The sequence below is a fragment of the Oncorhynchus mykiss genome, chromosome 23, assembly GCF_013265735.2.
Source record: "Oncorhynchus mykiss isolate Arlee chromosome 23, USDA_OmykA_1.1, whole genome shotgun sequence".
NCBI lineage: Eukaryota > Metazoa > Chordata > Actinopteri > Salmoniformes > Salmonidae > Oncorhynchus > Oncorhynchus mykiss.
The window spans coordinates 11556632-11577552 of record NC_048587.1 but is presented as its reverse complement, the minus strand read 5'-3'; the positions used below and the strand labels follow the sequence as shown (position 1 = coordinate 11577552).

Sequence of the window (20921 nt, the reverse complement as noted above, 5' to 3'; positions counted from 1 at the left end):
CCCCAAACACTTTGTATTTAGGATGAAAAATGCATTTCTTTGCCACATTTTTTGCAGTATTAATTAAGTGCCTTGTTGCAAACAGGATATATGTTTTGGAATATTTTCATTCACTCTGTCATTTAGGTTAGTATTGTGGAGTAACTACAATTTTGGTGATCCATCCTGAGTTCTCATATCACAACCATTAAACTCTGTAAGTGTTTTAAAATTGGCCTCATGGTGAAATACCTAAGCAGTTTCCTTCCTCTCCGGCAACTGAGTTAGGAAGGACGCCTGTATCTTTGTAGTGATTGGGTGTATAAATACACCATCCAAAGTGTTGTTAATAATTTCACCATGCCCAAATGGATATTCAGCACCTGCTTTTTATATTTTTACAAATCTACCAATCGGTACCCTTCTTTGCGAGGTATTGTAAAACCTCCTTGGTCTTTGTGGTTGAATCTGTGCTTGAAATTCACTACTCGATCGCGGGAACTGACATATAATTGTATATGTAGGGTACAGAGACGGGGTGTCATTCATAAATTATGTTAACCACTACTATTGAACACGGAATGAGTTCATGCAAATCGTGTGATTTGTTAAGCACATCTGAACTTATTTAGGCTTGCCATAACAAAGGGGTTGAATACTTATTGACTGAAGACATTTCAGCATTATGTTTTTATTAATTTCATACATTTTCTACAAACAAAATTCCGCTTTGACGTTATGGGGTATTGTGTGTAGGCCAGTGACACAAAATCTCAATTTAATACATTTTAAATTCAGGCTGTAACACAACAAAATGTGGAAAAAGTGAGGGGTGTGAATACTCTCTGAAAGCACTGTATAAAGAGGATGGTGAAGTGGTGGTGAATAACACAGTTACTGGTATTTTCCTGGGTTAGTTATGTCTAATAAGGTTAAAAATGAAGCATGGAATTCCTGATTGACCATACTGCCATGGCTATATACTGAGAAAAAAAACATTTAGGGTTCAAACCTCATGTGTCAACATATGATGTGTAAAAAAATATGGTTTTGTTTATTTGATTAAATGCTGTTCAAATGTCCTATGAATTAAATAATGTGCAGTTTGTCAATATACAGATGTCGGATCTTAACTTGATCATTCTTGTTGCAGAGAATTTTCTTGTTGCATCATCAGGAAATTCTATTGAGCCTTGTGATTCCTTGAAAATGAGCAGTTATCTTTCTCTCCATACAGGGGCAGTTGAGTCATTGGGATCAGGCCTGCTATCAAAATAATATTCTCGTTCGCTCCAACACTAGGCTTAGGTCCTATTACTGCAACCTTCAAATGTGCAAAAATGTATCTGAAATGCAGCCATACACATCAACCACCATCGTTATATTTATATATTAATATCACAAGATAGATATTGGTTTCCACTAAGCTACGACATACAAGTGTGAAGTGTATCCTAAGGTTACGAATGAACTGTCCAAATTGAGTTTAGTCGTGGCCTGGTGTGGTTTAGTGGTTAGGGCCGCTGCCTTCAGTGTGTAAATATAGCCTTACTGTGTTGGCGTTGTCGTGTTACCGATTTACTTGATTTAGTTACACATTTCAAATATGGACAGTCCAGGGATATTTTACCCCCGATATTGATAAGAAATTACCATACCAAACACTTTTGGATAACATAAATAGGAAACAAATAAAATAATAACAACAGGCTACACCAACAGTTTTAATTTATATAAGTTGTCTGGTAAATTGCTATAGTAGATTAGCCGTGGTAAACGCATAAATTATTTATTTATCTTGTACGAAATGCTTGTCAAATAGATAAATGGCCCTTAGTCTGTTAAAAAAATTACTTAGTTGTTCCAATGACAACACCAACCAGAGTACGAACATATCTTGAAAGACTTTGGTTGCAAGCAGGACTAAGGAAGAGAAGAAGAGGCGAATAAGCCCAATGCGTTTCTATGGGCTTAATATGCAGACCTAAACTTCTCGCCTGCCTTCTTGCCTTTGGGAAAACAACTCCCATTGTTAGAGACATGAGCATCTTGTCATTATATACATATATTTGACTAAGGCATATGGTGGCATAATTGCAAGATTATGTTAAAATACTTTTATTGCATAAAATGGTTGTTTTAGTCAACAGAATAGGGTATTCTTAACTATTGTGTGTGTGTTCTACTGAGGATGGGCCTCTGGGAGATAACACTGACAGGAGATTTACAATGTCTTTTGGGTGATAAAACCTAAAGAACATTCCAGAGCATGGGTTAACGTTTCTGTTCTATACCGTACCAGGGAGAGATGGTTCCAGTTTGGAGTCGGAGGGCCAGACACTGGTCTATACAATGAAAACTGTTGACACAGCAGATACTGTCCGCTATGTATTATAGGTATCTTTCATACAGATCTTAACCTTGTGACCCATTCTATATATCTGTTGTTCGTCATCTTGGTTGAAAGGGGTGTATCGTGGCTATAAAAGACCTTTGTACTTTTGTCTCACCGCTCTCAACGAATCATCAGAGACAGTGATTCGTCGACCAGCCGCCGCTATTGCAAAGCTCTCACTATTAAAGATTTAGTTTAAGTATAACTCTGACTTGTGTGATAAGTTTGTCTCTCCTCATTTGATAGTAAAGAAATGAACCACCACAGGTATCACTGACATCAGCTTTTAGGGAGCGGTAATGAGGTGACCTATAATGGTTGAAATTGAGCCGGTGATAATCTAGTGCCATCAATGGTTGCAATTGGCCCTTTGTTAATTCATCATATTCCAATAGTCTACATTTTGTAGAATACCCGTTAACCTATCCATTGTCACATAATGAAAGGTGTGAAAACTGATAGTAGGCTACCGTTTGTGTTTCCCTGGCTTGATGAGTTGATGAGCTGATTTGGGCTATCAGATGATTGACAGATGTAGGCCTACTGTGGAACAATAAGCTTTCTTCCAGTGTGGATGCATGCACACATTTTATATATATAATTTGCAGAGGTGGGTTGAGTACTGAAAATCTGTACTAAAATAAAAGTACTATTACTTAGATTGAAATGAACTCAAGTAAAAGTAGTCCGCTTAAGAAACTACTCAAGAAAGAGTAAAAAAGTATACGGTCAGAAAACTACTTAAGTACTAGTTACACATTTAGTTTGGTAATTGTTTACAACTTCTGGTAAACTGTGATAGCAAACAAAAACAGCAACTTAGTGCAATTGATTTGACATTCATTTATTATTTAAGCCTGCCAGCACCATCTTTTAGTGTCCTCCAGCACAGATAGTTGCCAATGAAGACTAACATTAAACAAAGTCCATAGAATGTACAGTTTCAATTACAATTCAATCAAAGTTAACTTAATATCTGTCATTGTGCTCAATTTAATAAACAGGTAAATGTTACTCGAGACATTGTAATAATTTTACAATTTCAATATTATTAATTTTAAAATAATTTCACAATATAATTTCAAGTACATGTGATGGTGAACGTTTACTAAAAAGATTTACAACAAGTGTGATGTTTAATTTTTCAAGCAGGATCCGGTAAGTGTTACAACAGTCAAACAAAAATCTATATCGAATATTCACTATCAGTCATGTTACTAGTATGTAAATCAGACACATTTCAGCATGGAATTAAACATCAAGGTAGGTATTCAGGTAAGAATCATGTGACTAATAAATAATCAAATAGTGCCGTTATCAATTGCCATTGTCAACTCAATTATATTTTTAATGTACACTAGAATTTACCCTCCATCCTCCTCCTCTTCCAAACCTCTCCTTTCCACTTTGAAGGGTATTTTATTTTCTTGGCTGGACCATTCTCCTACCCCTCGGATGTGTCGCTACAAGCTCTAAATAAAAAGACACAAACAAAAAAATGTATTTCTAGTTTAAGGCTCAAAAAACGTACTGAGATGATACACTGACTGTATGACAGATGTGCTTATAGGCCTTGTCATAAAAACAGAATGACATTTAGACACACACAGAGTGAGAGAGTGCAATGGGCAGTGGGAGGATGCTGCGCTGGACTGAGCAGTTGATCAAGCTAACATTAGCTAGCTACCTGGATGACACTGCAGCTAGCTAGTTTAGCCAGCTTATATCTAGTGGCAACCTAATGTGATAGCTAGTTACCTATTGCCACAAACATCTGATTAATCTGTCACACTTTATGCCAATGACAAGGTGGCTAGTTAGCCAACAAGCAGATCATTTATTTGCACTTGCCCTCAAAACACAATATAAACAGCAGAATTATAATACCAAACATGAATAAAGTCCAACTTACCTCTGATCCAACTTACCTCTGGCTAAGAACCCATGAACAAAAATATCCTCAGGAGTGAAGACCTGCGCTTCCCTTCAAGAGCCTTGGTGGAGATACAGGGTTTGACGAACAACTTTGAGAGCTGTGATGGAAATTTTGAATTTCCACGACAGAGCCAAATGATTTAAGAGTTTTAATGACAAGCTATTTTGAATACATTTCATTGGTCAAGGGGTCATGAAATGTTCATACAGATGTGACATAAACGTAAAACTTGAAAAGGAGAATCAATAGTATACATTCACGCAAAAAAATTAAATAATCAAAAGTGGAGTTGTGAGGTTTTCATTCGACAGCGACAATATAATAATATAAATCTATGTAACTGAAGTTATTTGGTAAAATGTCATGGAGTAAAAATTAAGTTATTTCCTTTAGAAATTACTTGAGTAAGAGCACTCAGTACAACCCACAGAGCGTAACTAGTACTAGTTCCACAAAAAAATTTGAATGGCAGTGAGTTAGATTCGAACCCATGCCGACTCTGGCATATGAGTGTTAGGGTCACCAGCTGTAACCAGTGGACCACACAGGCACTGAAGAAACCAACACCTTATTCAGCCTATTCGTTGCATTGAACATATAATAAAACAATTTATAAAAATAAAAAAAAATCCCCTAATGAAAGATACATGTACCCCCTACAAATATGCAAATGTATTATAATCCACATGAGATGCGCTGTAACCTGCACGTAGCCTAAGTAGGCTACTTGAACTAACGCCCAGTGGACCTGTAGTCTAAGTTATTGTAAAGCCTATAAACACCATACACCATTCCCCAGCTGCCCCCCCCCCCATTACTTTCCTTCTGCGACAAAAAAGGTCAAATTAAGATCTGACATCAGATCATCATCGACAATACATTCCTCAAATGTTAAATACTATTAAATATGGAGAGAAACATCATTGTGGAGGCATTCCAATTTGCTTTCTTATGCTTTATGGAGCTACAAATTCGCATGCTGAGAATGTTGTGGTTATACAGATGTTGGATCTTAATTGAGCCAGTTGGCTACAGCAGGAAAATCATCCTGTGGCTACAGGAAATGTCAATGTTTATGTTCATTATAATTAATGGACATTTTTGTAGGGGTTGATATATGGTTAATTAGGGCAAATAAAGTCAGACATTTCAAAGTGGAAATTACAAACTTAAGAAGCCTTTTTAAAACTCAAATACACTACAAGTTTGCATTTCCTGTAGTGCTGGAAAATTCTCAGCAACAAAAGAGTGATAATATTAAGATCCTACATCTGTATTAGGTAAAACTTAAATATACAATTTTCTAAATGTTCTTGAAATGTTATGAGGACCTCCAAGACCAGGTAAAATGTATATTGCGCGAACATAAATTGAACATTATGTTAAATCTAAAACAAATATGCTATGAACAGCATAAAAATGTATTTAATTCTTACAGCATTAAGATAATATCCTGTGCAACCTAACTTAAACATTGTATGAATGTCATCACAACTGAGCATATTTTCTGTTTTGGAAACCTATTTCTTGTATTGTACCCACACTGTTCCCACAACCTCATTAAATATTCTGGGAACCTTTAAAGAACTCAGAAAGGCTGTTCTGTCAACATTCTTGCAACATCAAAGGAATGTTTTTTGCACCCTGATACAAACATTATCTTAATGTCAGCACAACTAAACAGTTTTAGTGTTTTGGGAACCTATCTCTTGTCATATCTTCACAATATTCCCACAACCTAAATAAATGTTTTATTAACTTTTAAAGGACAGAAAAAATGTGTTTTGTGAATGTTCTTGCAACATCAGGCAAATGTTTTTTGCAACCTGATAGAAATATTGTAATAATGTTTGTGTTTTGGGACCATATCTCTTGTCATGTCCACATGATATTTCAACAACCTAATGAAACGTTCTGTGAATGTTTTTCTGCACCCAAAAATAAACATTGTAGAATCATCCACCCAACTGGACAATTTTTATGTTTTGGGAACATATCTAATGTGATGTCCACACATTGTTCTCGGCAGACTGTTCCCACAACCTAATTAATCATTCTGGGAACCTTTAACCTGTTAGAGCTCTAGGGGCGCTATTTCATTTTTGGATAAAAAACGTTCCCGTTTTAAGCGCGATATTTTGTCGCGAAAAGATGCTCGACTATGCATATTCTTGACAGTTTTGGAAAGAAAACACTCTGAAGTTTCAGAATCTGCAAAGATTTTGTCTGTAAGTGCCCCAGAACTCATTCTACAGGCGAAACCAAGATGATGCATCACCCAGGAATTAGCAGAATTTCTGAAGCTCTGGTTGTCATGTACTGTCATGTTGTGTCTTGTCTCTGTCCTTTCCCTTCACCCTGTCTCCCTCTGCTGGTCGTTGTTAGGTTACCTTTTCTCCCCCGCTTTCCCCCAGCTGTTCCTTGTCTCCTCTTGACTACCTCGTCACCCCTTCTCCCACCTGTTCCCCTTTTCCCTCTGATTAGTCCCCTATATCTCTCTCTGTTTTTGTTCCTGTCCTTGTCGGATTCTTGTTTGTTGTGTTTCATGCCTGAACCAGACTGTCGTCATGTTTGCTGTAACCTTGTCTTGTCCTGTCGGAATCTGCCGGTCCGTCTGAGCCTACCTATGTTTGGTAATTAAAGAAGCTCTGTTTAAGTTAATTCGCTTTTGGGTCCTCATTCACTCACCGTAACACTGGTTTCCATTCTCTCCTTATATGGCTGTGATTGCGCAACGAATGAGCCTACACTTTCTGTCGTTCGCCCAAGGTCTTAGCAGCATTGTGACGTATTTGTAGGCATATCATTGGAAGATTGACCATAAGAGACTACATTTTCCAAGTGTCCGCCTGGTGTCCTGCGTCGAATTCGGTGCGCAATTGCCAGCTGCTTCTACTTTACCATTTGACTCAGGGGAGAAAGCATGTGTCCAAGAACGATGTATCAATGAAGAGATATGTGAAAAACACCTTGATGATTGATTCTAAACAACGTTTGCCATGTTTTCAGTCGATATTATGGAGTTAATTTGGAAAAAAGTTCGCGTTTTGAGGACTGAATTTTCGGATTTTTTTTGGTAGCCAAATGTGATGTATAAAACGGAGCTATTTCTAATACACAAGGAATCTTTTTGGAAAAACTGAGCATCTGCTATCTAACTGAGAGTATCCTCATTGAAAACATCAGAAGTTCTTCAAAGGTAAATTATTTTATTTGAAGGCTTTTATGTTTTTGTTAATGTTGCGTGCTGGATGCTAACGCTAATGCTAACGCTAAATGCTAACGCGAAATGCTAACGCTAGCTAGCTACTTTTACACAAATGATTGTTTTCCTATGGTTGAGAAGCATATTTTGAAAATCTGAGATGACAGTGTTGTTTACAAAAGGCTAAGCTTGAGAGATGGCATATTTATTTCATTTCATTTGCGATTTTCATAAATAGTTAACGTTGTGTTATGCTAATGAGCTTGCTGATAGATTTACACAATCCTGGATACAGGGGTTTTTTCATAGCTAAACGTGACGCAGAAAACGGAGCGATTTGTCCTAAACAAATAATCTTTCAGGAAAAACTGAACATTTGCTATCTGAGAGTCTCCTCATTGAAAACATCTGAAGTTCTTCAAAGGTAAATGATTTTATTTGAATGCTTTTCTGTTTTTTTGTGTAAATGTTGCCAGCTGAATGCTAATGCTAAATGCTACGTTAGCCATCAATACTGTTACACAAATGCTTGTTTTGCAATGGTTGAGAAGCATATTTTGAAAATCTGAGATGACAGTGTTGTTAACAAAAGGCTAAGCTTGAGAGCTAGCATATTTATTTCATTTCATTTGCGATTTTCATGAATAGTTAACGTTGCGTTATGGTAATGAGCTTGAGTCTGTATTCACGATCCCGGATCCGGGATGGGGAGATCTGTTTTCTAGGAGCGTTGTTGCAACATCAGGTGAATGTTTTATACAAATATTCTATAATCATCACCACGACTGGTCAGTTATTTTGTTATGAGAACATTTGCCACGACCTAAGGAATGTTGGAACTTTCACAGAACCAATTTTGATTTACATCACTGATGGGAAAAATATCCAACCGATAATTGAAGCTAAACTGATATAGACTCACTACCACTCTCAATTGAGGAATTGTATGTTGCAATCAAACACCAGCATTGCATTGATTAGGAAAACATTTAAAAAATAATGATAATAGGAAATGGCCATTATCAGATCATGTTGGTTGACTCTGATGATAATGTCAGCCCTTTCTTCTCAACTCAACCCCTGTTCAATATCTACCTGAGAACCATGTTTGTTGTTTTGAGCATAGTGGTTGCAACAACAAGCTTGTGGGTTTGATTCTTGCATGGGCCACTAATACTGAATATATTAGTGTAACTGACTACTAAAATTATAATTTTTGCACTTCAGCTCACCCTGTAGGAAGGGGACGGTATTGGGTGTCTTAGCAGCAGAGACAGCTCTGAGAACACGTGATGCCTGGTGCCTCCAGGGGGCACTAGTCTGGTCGTGTAGTGATGTGAGCGAGATGATCAGACACTGCAACTCCTCAGTCTCCACCATCTCCTCCACACTGGAAGTGTGACAGCACAGCTGTAACAGGACCTAAGGAGGAGAGGAGGTTAGGGGTTAAGTGCCTTGATCAAGGTCACATGACAGTAGGTAGCACACTGTATATTAATAATAATATACATAATTTAGCAGACGCTTTTATACAAAGCAACTTAGTAATGTATGCATTCCTTTTTTTTTTACATATGTTTGGACCCGGGAACCAAACCCACTATTGTAAGCGCCAAAGTGCCATAACTGAGCTACAATGGACCACCTGAGATTCTATTGCCAGCACTGTTCACTATGGACTGATATTCTCTATCAGCACTGGGATTCGAACAGACAACCATGCTCTTACTGGCCAGCCTCTCCAACCTTGAGGATACCGCTGAAATAGACTAGAGAACTCACCTGTATGAGCAGTTCTTGAAAGGTCTCCTCTACTGCTGCTCTCTCCTTCCGGGACGGTAGACACACTAGCAGGTAGAGACACTTCACCAGGGCCGCCGGCAGACCTGGCTTTACTACAGACATCAATTCCTAAAAATAGTGAAGAACACACAACAATTTGACTTTACTGACCAAATCACCTCCCAGAGAAAGAGAACACAATATAACCTGGCTTTATTGAATAGAGCAATTCCTAAAGAGAGAAAAAACACACATAAAATAAAAAAGAAGGAACTCTTAGCAAAGTCCAGACCTGAATCCAATCGATAATCTGTGGAAAGAACTGAAAACTGCTGTTCACAAATGCTCTCCATCCAACCTCACTGAGCTCGAGCTGTTTTGCAAGAAGGAATGGGAAAAAATTTCAGTCTCTCGATGTGCAAAACTGATAGAGACATACCCCAAGCGACTTACAGCTGTAATCGCAGCAAAAGGTGGCGCTACAAAGTATTAACTTAAGGGGGCTGAATAATTTTGCACGCCCAATTTTTCAGTTTTTGATTTGTTAAAAAAGTTTGAAATATCCAATAAATGTCGTTCCACTTCATGATTGTGTCCCACTTGTTGTTGATTCTTCACAAAAAATACAGTTTTATATCTTTATGTTTGAAGCCTGAAATGTGGCAAAAGGTCGCAAAGTTCAAGGGGGCCGAATACTTTCGCAAGGCACTGTATGCCACCAAGGAGATGTCTGTCTGTGAGGGGCTTGCCAAGACATATGCACTGGAACAATTCTGATTTATTAACACACACTGAATCATCATTTAACTAAACAACACTGGGAGTTTCCAGTTGTTTCACTTTCAGTTACCTGGGACTTCAGGCTACAGTACACAGGTTAAACTATAATGTGGTAAACCACAGTCAGTCTGTTAAAGGATCAGGGTAGCCATGCTTTAGATTCAAACATGTTTAACTTCACTCACAGTAGAGTTTGTAGCAGTCAGGAAAGACAGAGTCTTCAACAGAAGCCATCCTGCATTGTCTGTCTGTGTTGTCTGGCTGTGTGACTCTCCCCTGTCTGTCTCCTCTGTCCTGTCTGTCTCCCTGCTGTCTATCTCACTGTTGTCTATATCGTCTGTGTTGTCCGTCTCGTCTCTTCTCTGGAAGAACTGCTGCACCTCGTAGCGAGCCTCCTCTAGGAGAGGAGACACAACAAGGGTTAGAATCACAGATACACCCAAGGCGTAGAAACACATACAAATCTGTCCAGGAACAACCCCTTAACACCTGACCTTAGACACTGAAGCTTATCAAAGGGCAAGGTGGAGAAGCTACTACCATATTTCTTACACTGTATGTAGCCATTCCTTTCAGATCTACTTGAAGTGCCTAGTGGATAGGAAAAGAAACCTAACAGAGTTCTCAGAGAGCCTGTTCTAACGCAGAGGTTAAAAATAATAATAGTATTTTTACCATCCACTGAAACTACTTTCACTTTCTAGTCTCAAACACCAAGGTCTGCATGAGGTATATTTCAGTTTTGTTATTCAGTTTGACTGAGTTTTTAAACCACACTGTATTGTTGACTTTCTAAAGAGTTGCTCTAGTACATTTACTGTACTGTGCTGGTATGTAAACACTAAACTATTAAACCAATAACTTCAAGACACTATGTTATCTGTATAGAGGTTCTGGTACAGCAGAGAAACACACAACAGAGAAACATGACACAACATGAAAACATAGTTTAGAATTAAAAACAGAAGTATCCACTTCTCTAAAGAAGTCAGGTAGTACTAACATGCAAGCATGCTCACACACAAACAGTCACGCTCACACACACTTCCTTCTAATAACCTGCAGTAACCCAGTAAAGTTTATCAGAGAAATATGACTGAGCAGAACACAGAGGGAAGTCATGCCATAACCATAATAAAGGCATGATGACCATAAAATACCTGCAGGTTTTTCTGCCAGTATGGCATGGATGTTGGAGACCACAGTGTCTGCAGTCAGAGCAGCTAGACTCCTCAGATCCAGCTCCTCTGTCCCACCACCACTTTCACATACCTACAGTAGAAAGAGAGGGAGAGAGAGAAGGGAGAGAGAGAGAGAGAGAGAGGGAGGGAGAGATGGTTACTGTAGTTAGGTTTAGCTAGCATTGAGTGTTGCTAGTTTACTTTACAGGGAATAGTCTTACGGCAGTAAATGTATTGATACAGATAAAAACCTGAGCCAAGGCATACTGGAATAGTGGATGCAATGAATTAGTATTTAGCAGAAGCACAGATGCAGGTTTCGTTTCTCTTTTTATACACTGCAGAATCAGATACACCAAATAACTACTACACAAATACCAGACATACAATACCAACTACACAAATACACCAGATGTATAGTGTCTGCATTGAAACCTGTAAGAAGATATGGATATGGGTGATGCGTTTGAATGGGCCCCTATATACTGGTGAAATCCCATTGCGCAGATCATGGAGCCTGTGTTTGCATACCAGTCACACATGAAAACTCCCTCCTTTAGTTCAAGGGAAAGACTCAGAGACTGCTTACGCCTGTGGCTATGGTTATCACCATGGTTCTGACCAGATCAATGGGCACGCGCGCACACACGTGCGCACACACTCGCTCGCGCGCACACACTCGCTCGCGCGCACACAGCAGCATGCTCAATGGGCACACAGATCAGTGCTGGAATTCAGCCAAAGGACAGTACTTTCCATGATGATTGTCATTGTCATTAACTTGCTATTATGGGAGGAAATCGTAGGATAAATCCTATCAGTTTGTCTATAAGCATAGTCAAAGGGTCTCTGATTGGGTTATAGTAAAGAAGTGACTTTATCATTAGAGTCAACCAACATGATCTGATAATGGCCATTTCCTATAGTTAGAGAGAAAGATAGCAAGGGGATACCTAGCCTGCTCCCACATCTGTTTGTGACATATAGCCAACTCCTGTGGCTGTTTGGCATGACAATAACCACAGAAGTTGGCAAGATTGCACAAACACATATGGGACCAGAGACACCACAGTACTGTACCTGTATGTAGAGAGGCAGGACTTGGCGCAAGTGTTCCTCTTTTTGGTCGAGGGGGAGGGGTGTGTCTATCTCGCTCTGGTCCATGGTTTCCTTTTTGGTATGTGTGTGGTCAGGGGAGAGGTGTGTGTGTTTCTGGCCAGAGGTGTTCATACTATCCTTGTGTGTGTGTGTCTCCATCTGTTGGAGCATCTCTCGGAGGACCAGTAGGGGATGGGTCTGGGGTCCTCCACCTCTCAACCCCCCCCCTCCCTCCTTCAGATCCAGGGGGGCAGCTAGCTCCCCTGAGGCGCTCAGCTCTCCTGTCTCCTTGTTGATCCTCTCCACGTCAGCCATCTGCTCCTGACAGACAAACAGAGAGGAGAGACAGAGAGTGAAATAGAGAAAGAGAGAGATGGAAAGAGGATCAGGTGGGGGGGTGGTTCAGAGTGTTTGGGATAGTCGACCTAAGTTTGCAAAATTCCAGAATATTCCCTAAATCCCCAGTTTTTCCAGAATTCCCGGTTGGTAATTTATCCATGATTTTGTTACTTCTAGGTTAGACTACTGCAATGCTCTACTTTCCGGCTACCCGGATAAAGCAATAAATAAACTTCAGTTAGTGCTAAATACGGCTGCTAGAATCCTGACTAGAACCCCAAAATTGTATCATATTACTCCAGTGCTAGCCTCCCTACACTGCTAACCTACAAAGCATTACATGGGCTTGCACCTACCTATCTCTCTGATTTGGTCCTGCCGTACATACCTACACGTAAGCTACGATAACAAGACGCAGACCTCCTAATTGTCCCTAGAATTTCTAAGCAAACAGCTGGAGGCAGGGCTTTCTCCTATAGAGCTCAATTTTTATGGAATGGTCTGCCTACCCATGTGAGAGTCTCAAACTCGGTCTCAACCTTTAAGTCTTTACTGAAGACTCATCTCTTCAGTGGGTCATATGATTGAGTGTAGTCTGGCCCAGGAGTGTGAAGGTGAACGGAAAGGCTCTGGAGCAACGAACCGCCCTTGCCGTCTCTGCCTGGCCGGTTCCCCTCTTTCCACTGGGATTCTCTGCCTCTAACCCTATTACAGGGGCTGAGTCACTGGCTTACTGGTGCTCTTTCATGCCGTCCCTAGGAGGGGTGCGTCACTTGAGTGGGTTGAGTCACTGACGTGATCTTCCTGTCTGGTTTGGCGCCCCCCCTTGGGTTGTGCCCTGGCGGAGTTCTTTGTGGGCTATACTCAGCCTTGTCTCAGGATGGTAAGTTGGTGGTTGAAGATATCCCTCTAGTGGTGTGGGGGCTGTGCTTTGGCAAAGTGGGTGGTGTTATATCCTTCCTGTTTGGCCCTGTCCGGGGGTATCATCGGATGGGGCCACAGTGTCTCCTGACCCCTCCTGTCTCAGCATCCAGTATTTATGCTGCAGTAGTTTATATGTCAGGGGGCTAGGGTCAATTTGTTATATCTGGAGTACTTCTCCTGTCTTATCTGGTGTCCTGTGTGAATTTAAGTATGCTCTCTCTAATTCTCTCTTTCTTTCTCAGAGGACCTGAGCCCAGGACCATGCCTCAGGACTACCTGGCATGATGACTCCTTGCTTTCCCCAGTCCACCTGGCCGTGCTGATGCTCCAGTTTCAACTGTTCAGCCTGTGAAAATTATTATTTGACCATGCTGGTCATTTATGAACCTTTGAACATCTTGGCCATGTTCTGTTATAATCTCCACCTGGCACAGCCAGAAGAGGACTGGCCACCCCACATAGCCTGGTTCCTCTCTAGGTTTCTTCCTAAGTTTTGGACTTTCTAGGGAGTTTTTCCTAGCCACCGTGCTTCTACACCTGCATTGCTTGCTGTTTGGGGTTTTAGGCTTGGGTTTGGGGTTTTAGGCTGATATCAGCTGATGTACGAAGGGCTATATAAATACATTTGATTTGATTAATGAATAGATTATAATCAGTGTTGGACACATCGGTTTGCAGAATGGCAGTGACATAGAAGCACACTTAAAATCAGACTACACTTCTCCTATTGTCTTCAGTCCCTCTATAAACAGCTCGCCTAGGGAAATAAAGAGAGAAAGCTAGACTACTGATAGACCCCGTCTATCAGGGTGAGCATGACAACACCTATAGGTCCCAACTAGTGTTGCAAAATTATAGAAACTTTCCCATGTTTGTCAGAAAAACAGGTTGGAGGATTCCCAGAATCAGGAGCAAATAAGCATGAAGGGAATCATGGAGGGAGATATGTTTCTGGAATTTCACAACCCTGGTTCCTACAATAAACACAGACCTCTGAGTTTTCTCAATTTTCTTTTTCTGAGATAATCACCATGTGACTCACAATAAAGACGAACTGGAACACACCAGAGGAACTAAGTGTGCCTAATGAGCTCCTTGAGGGTGTGATTTGAAAGTGCACTATAAAGAGATATGAACGGTAAGGGGTTAGAATGAAATGCAACACAAACGTACATCTGGGAGACAGCTAACTGTTCAAATCATTTGGTTCAATTCATTAAGAGATTAGCTCACCTTTTGGATCACCGGCACTTTAATTTCTGAAGAATGTTGAGATTTATGACATCACTGACTAATCCTTCTACATCTCGTACTAGTCTCCCACGCAGCGGTGAGGGAACACACGCACACGCTCTCCCTATCAGCTGTTCACAGTCACATTAAGATGTAATTGTTGTCTTGTGATGTAACACTGGGCTTGCTGCAGGGAAGGAAATCTGCTTCTGTTTGCTCATGCTGGTTGTCCCGTGTGTTTGTGTGTGTGTGTGTGTGGGGGAGGGGGGGGGGGGGTGATGTGTTTAGGAACTACGGTGATCAAGCGAACACACACACATTCACACAGGGCCTTTTGTGCTGCCCATTATCCCTGCTACATTGGTACACACAGAAACAGATTTAAACATAACTGAGTAATGAGAATGAGCTTCACATGAAGTTGATCTGTGAAAATCATGTAAGGGGACCAAGCGCTGTTCTTTCTCTCTAGCCCTCTCTCTCTCTTTCCCTTTGCTAAGCTCTTCCTCATACCATGACAGAACTGGTTCGTTCCAGTACAGCAAAGCAGTATTGAGTGGAGGAGCAATATGTCTGTTCACGAGAACATAAACCTGTTCTCCCAAACACACACAAAAAAAAACTTTGCTATAATACAACCTCACTGTAATAAAATCTAATCCTGGCACAAAGACAGCCTGACAAGTCTAGTCTCAGAGCAGGCCCATAGTATATATTGTAACTGTACCTACCTGTGTGAGAGTCATCTATGAGTCCACTGACAGCCAGGGGGATCGGAGTTGTTAAATCCAAACAAGGGTTCTCTCTCTCTTTCCCTTTCCCTCTCTCTGTTCCCATGTCAGGGCATGCAGGCTTTGACCATTAGGGACATGACTACTCTAGCCCTTCAGTACAGTGTGTGTATGTGTGAGTCCTCAAACCTCTCACTAATCTGTGTCTCCTCCTCTACAGCAGTCCCTTCAGTAATCTGCAGAGAGAGAGCAAGAGTGGTCTGATCTGAACTTTGCTCCGTCTTACATCAGCAGGGCCAGGTCATGTGCTTCATTTCCTACGAGCCGAAAAGCAGAAGTGAAGAACCCTGTTGTTCTGGCAACTATGGCGGAACCCTCCCAGCTCTCGCCACTCCACATTTTGACTGCAAAAGAGACCTGTTTGGCTTTTTATAGACCTGTCATGTTACTTGTGGTGATGAGGACTAATGAATACAGGACAAACATGTTGCCAAACATCAACAAAATATGTTTTTCTATGATTAGCACTTCCCTACCAGTAGCGATGTGTGCATAAAAGCACCGGAGAAGCCAAGCCAGAAAAAAAGCCATATTACAACCTGTGTTGTGATAATTGCGTAACATATCATACTAAATGGAGTGTCTCGGATTTACGTACAGAATAATACTAAATGCTATGAGATCAGTCAAAATCGAATAAAATGCTTGCAACATTTTTAACTTCTTGATGAAATTAGTATGTTTGTAATAAATCAATTGTTTTACACTATTATATTATATCCAAACAAGATTAATAAACATGCAATCACTATTGAGTGAATGAACAAAGTAGTTTTGGAACTAACGCTTCCAGACATTTAAATAGTCTGTCGAAGTCAAGGTGTTAAAATCAAGATTCATAGTGTAATGGTCAGTGCTTGACTTCGGCCGGAGCTGTCCAGAGCGCAATACTAGCACTTCAAATTTTGGGGGTGAATTGCGTACCGGCTCCTCTATAAAACAAAGTAGCCTATCGCCAGACTAGATTCCCACACCGAGGCAAAAAAAGGTTGATCAAAGCAGAATGAAGGCGGGATCTGCAATGAATAGCAATGGACAGTGGGCATTCATTTCCTGATTCCGCTTTGTTCAAGTTTATTTGCCGCTAGTCTGTGAATCTGTGAGTGACAGTAGGCTGTTTGAGATCACACAGATTGAAAATCTGTCAGTGTAACGTAGATGCAGGGAGTCAGAAAGCAAGAGCAATTAGTGAGTTTAATTATGAAGAACATTGAATGATACAAAACAAGAAAGCGTCTAAACATGAAAACATAAACAATATTGCCTGGTGGGTGATAACAACAGAGTGCTATGTAAAGGGGAAGTAATCACGAAGGTGATGAAGTCCAGGTGTACCTAATGAGGCACAGGTGTGCATAATGGATGGGGTGCGAGGACCAGTGGTTAGTAGACCGGCGACGTAGAGCGCCGGAGAGGAAGTGGACGTGACAGGAGGCGCGGGAGTGGATGCGCGGCACAAGCCGCAGGACCACGCTGACCAGGAGGACGGCACAGAAGGACGAGGAGCTGGCTGGTCCGGACGGCAAAGGACGGCAAAGGTGGAAGTCTCGGATTATGTTGGGATCTAGATTTTCTGGACCATGAACCTCCCAGTCCACCAGGTACTGGAGCCGACCCCACTATGTTTGGAGTTCAGAAGGGACCTGACAGCATAGGCAGGACTACACTCGATGCCCAGTGGAAGTGGATGATGTGGGGGACGGCATCAACAAGGGGACCAGGAACCACCGGCCTGAGGAGGGAAACGTGAAAAAATTGTGAGATCCGATAGTCTTTGGGAAGCTCTAATCGGTAATTGACCCTCAAGAGGACTTTGAATGGCCCCACAAACTGGGGACTCAGCTTCTGCAGGGCAGGCAGAGCAGGAGGTTCCTGGTGGAGAGCCAGATGTGATCACCAAAATGTTAAACTGGTGCCTCACTGCGGTGGCGGTCCGCCCGCTCCTTCTTGCACCGGATGGTGCATTGGAGCCTCAAGTGGGCAGCTTCCCAAACCTCTCCTGCACACCGGCACCACTCATCCACCGCAGGGGCTTCGGTCTGCCACTGGGTCCACGGAGCCAGGGCCGGCTAGTACCCCAACACGCACTGGGAGGGAGACAACGAGGTGGAGGAGTGACGAAGTGAGTTCTGGGCGTTTTCCGCCCAGGGAAGAAATTGGGCCCACTCCCTCTGACGGTCGTGACAGTGACTCTTCAGCAACCTCCCCAGCTCCTGGTTGGTCCACTACACCAGCCCATTGGACTGAGGCCTGTACTGATATATGAGGATGACCATGACCCCCATCAAGGCTCTCCATACACATGACGTGAATTGGGGATCACAGTCGAAGACGAGATCCTCGGGAAGGCCATAGTGTGGGAAGACCTACTGAAACAGTGCCTCAGCGACCTGGAGGGGCAGTAGGGAGACCAAAGAGAGGGATATAACGACAGCATTTGAAGAATCTGTCCACATCAATAACAGTGATGAAACCATCAAACAGGGGAAGATCAGTGACAAAATGTATCAACAGATGGATCCAAGTCTGCTGAGGCACAGGGAGGGGAAGGAGTTTCCCTGCTGGTGCGTTCCAGGGAAACCAGGTTTGGGCACATACGGAGCAGGAGTTGACATTGTAGGAGGCGTACTGTGCCAAGGTGGGCAACCAGTACTTAATGGAGATGGATTGAGTGGTGCAGGTGATGCCTGGGTGTCCAGTGGCAAGGGATGTATGCACCCAGGTCAAAAGCCGATCCCTTACCTCTGTGGGAATGTAGGTGAGCTCCGGAGGAGAGGTAGCCGGTGGCAGTTCCCTCTCCACAACCTGGCAGATGTCCACGTCTATGTCCCAGAGCATGGGGGCAATGATTCGGGAGGGCGATATGATGGGACCACTCAGGACAAGAACCTCTCCTGAATCGTGACGTTGGGACATGGCATCGGCTTTGATGTACTTTGAACCTGGGCAGAATGCCAAGGGGAAGTTGAATCTAGTAAAGAAAAGGGCCCACCTTGTCTGGCGCGAGTTCAACCGTCTCGCTGTCCGTATGTACTCCAAGATCCAATGGTTGGTGAGGATGAGAAACGGGTCCGTGGCGCCCTCCAGCCAGTGTCTCCAATCCTCTAGTGCCAACTTCACCACCAGGTGTTCCCGATCACTGACGTCATAGTACCTCTCTAGTTTTTTAGAATAGTCTGCACATGGATACAGTCTTTGTGGATTACCTTGGCATTGTGATAGGACGGCCCCCACGCCCACTTCTGAGGTGTCCATCTCCACCACGTAGGGCCGTGTAGGGTCTGGATGTTTCAGCAACGGGTGGAGCTGAAATGCCCCTTCAGCAGGCAGAAGGCCTCATCAGCTGCAGGATTCCATGCCAACTTCCTTTGAGGAGAGAGTTGAGAGGAGAGGTGATGGAGCTGAAGTTCCTGATGAAGTGGCGGTAAAAGTTGGCAAACGCTTTATGGTGGTTGGGACTGGCCATGACCTGATCGCATCTACCTTCCTTTCCTCCATAACTACTCACTGTGGGCTGATCTGATATCCCAAGAAGGAGACAGCGACCTGATGGAACTGGCACTTCTTCGCTTTCACTTCTCCGCTTCTCCGATGGGGCGGCAGGGTAGCCTAGTGGTTAGAGCGTTGGACTAGTAACTGGAAGGTTGCAAGTTCAAACCCCTGAGCTGACAAGGTACAAATCTGTCGATCTGCCCCTGAACCCACTGTTCCTAGGCCGTCATTGAAAATAAGAATTTGTTCTTAACCGACTTGCCTAGTTAAATAAAGGTAAAATAAAAAAATTAAAAATAAATGTACAGATGGTTCTCCAGGATGCGTCCCAGGACTACCCGGACGTGGGCGATGTGCTCCTCCAAGGTGGCCAAGTAGATCAGGATATAGTCGATATACATGACCACTTGGCACCCAAGCATGTCCCAAAACACCTTGTTCACGAATGCAAGGAACACCGATGAAGCATTGGCTAAACCATAAGACATCACCAAGTACTCATATTGCCCAGACACCGTGCTGAAGGCCGTCTTCCATTCATCCCCCTCCCGGGTGTGGATCAAATTGTAGGCACTCCACAGGTCCATTTTGGTAAAAAAAACTAGGTACCGCGGAGCTGTTCAATGGCGGCCGGGAGGAAGTAGCGGTACTTGGTGGTGATGGCATTGTAGTCTATACACGGACGAACACCACGAAGAACAAACCAGCCATCGCAGGGGAGGCGGATGGGCGAATTAAACCCTGTAGGAGAGCCTTCTGGATGTTCTTCTTCAGAGGCTTGGTTTCAGCGACAGGGGGTAGATGCAGCTGTGCGGAGACGCAGAGTTTGTTAGCAGGTCGATGGCACAGTCTCAGGGGCGATGAAGAGGGAGACAGGTGGTGCTGGTCTTGGATAAAAACTTCCGGAGATCCTGGTAAACTGTCTGGTCCTACGGCCATAGTTGGAGTACGGGCTCACCCCTGTCCCCTGGTGGATTATTGAAGACTGCTCTGAACAAAGCCATAAACCTTGCATAGGAATCCAGCTTCTCCTTTCCTCTCTCCCAAATGGCCAAAGCCCATTCCAACACCTGCCCCATCAACAGGGAAATAAGCATGGCATGGCAACCTTGGACCTTGGAAAAGTTTGGAACCCCCAACACTCTTCCTAGAGCTGCCGGCCGTCCAAACTGAGCAATCGGGGGAGAAGGGCCTTGGTCAGGGAGGTGACCAAGAACCCGATGAACACTCTGACACAGCTCTAGAGTTCTTCTGTGGAGATGGGAGAACCTAGGTAGCCTCGTGTTTAGAGCGTTGGACTAGTAACTGAGAGATTGAAAGATCGAATCCCCAAGCTGACAAGGTAAAAATCTGTCGTTCAGCCCCTGAAAATGGCAGTTAGCCCACTGTTTCTAGATCATTAACTGACTTAGCTAGTTAAATAAAGGTAAAATAAAACATCTCTACAGCACTCTACCAATAGGCCTTTATGGTAAAGTGGCCAGATGGAAGCCACTCCTCAGTAAAAGGCACATGACAGCCTGCTTGGAGTTTGCCAAATGGCACCTAAAGGACTCTCAGACCATGAGAGTGGTCTGATGAAACCAAGATTGAACACTTTGGCCGAAATGCCAAGCACCATGTCTGGAGGAAACCTGGCACCATCCCTACGGTGAAGCATGGTGGTGGCAGCATCATGCTGTGGGGATGTTTTTCAGCGGCAGGGACTTGGAGGCTGGTCAGGATCGAGGCAAAGATGAATGGAGCAAAGTACAGAGAGATCCTTGATGAAAACCTGCTCCAGAGC

General features: G+C 42.7%; 1 protein-coding gene across 4 annotated transcripts in view; it reads right to left on the bottom strand.

The window, feature by feature from the left end:
• wdfy4 (WDFY family member 4) overlaps nt 1–20921 on the bottom strand; it is a 179575-nt gene that overhangs the window by 148895 nt on the left and 9759 nt on the right. Inside the window, exons 1-6 of one of the 4 annotated variants that reach the window (XM_036960204.1) lie at nt 15584–15878; nt 12339–12671; nt 11238–11349; nt 10263–10474; nt 9298–9426; nt 8748–8937 (exon numbers count right to left, since the gene is read on the bottom strand). In XM_036960204.1, coding sequence (XP_036816099.1) covers nt 8748–8937; nt 9298–9426; nt 10263–10474; nt 11238–11349; nt 12339–12671; nt 15584–15598 — 991 coding nt within the window. In that variant the 5' untranslated portion in view covers nt 15599–15878. Of the gene's footprint in view, nt 1–8747; nt 8938–9297; nt 9427–10262; nt 10475–11237; nt 11350–12338; nt 12678–14852; nt 15069–15583; nt 15879–20921 lie in introns of those variants that run through there. The other 3 variants (XM_036960203.1, XM_036960205.1, XM_036960206.1) reach the window with 3 other exon arrangements.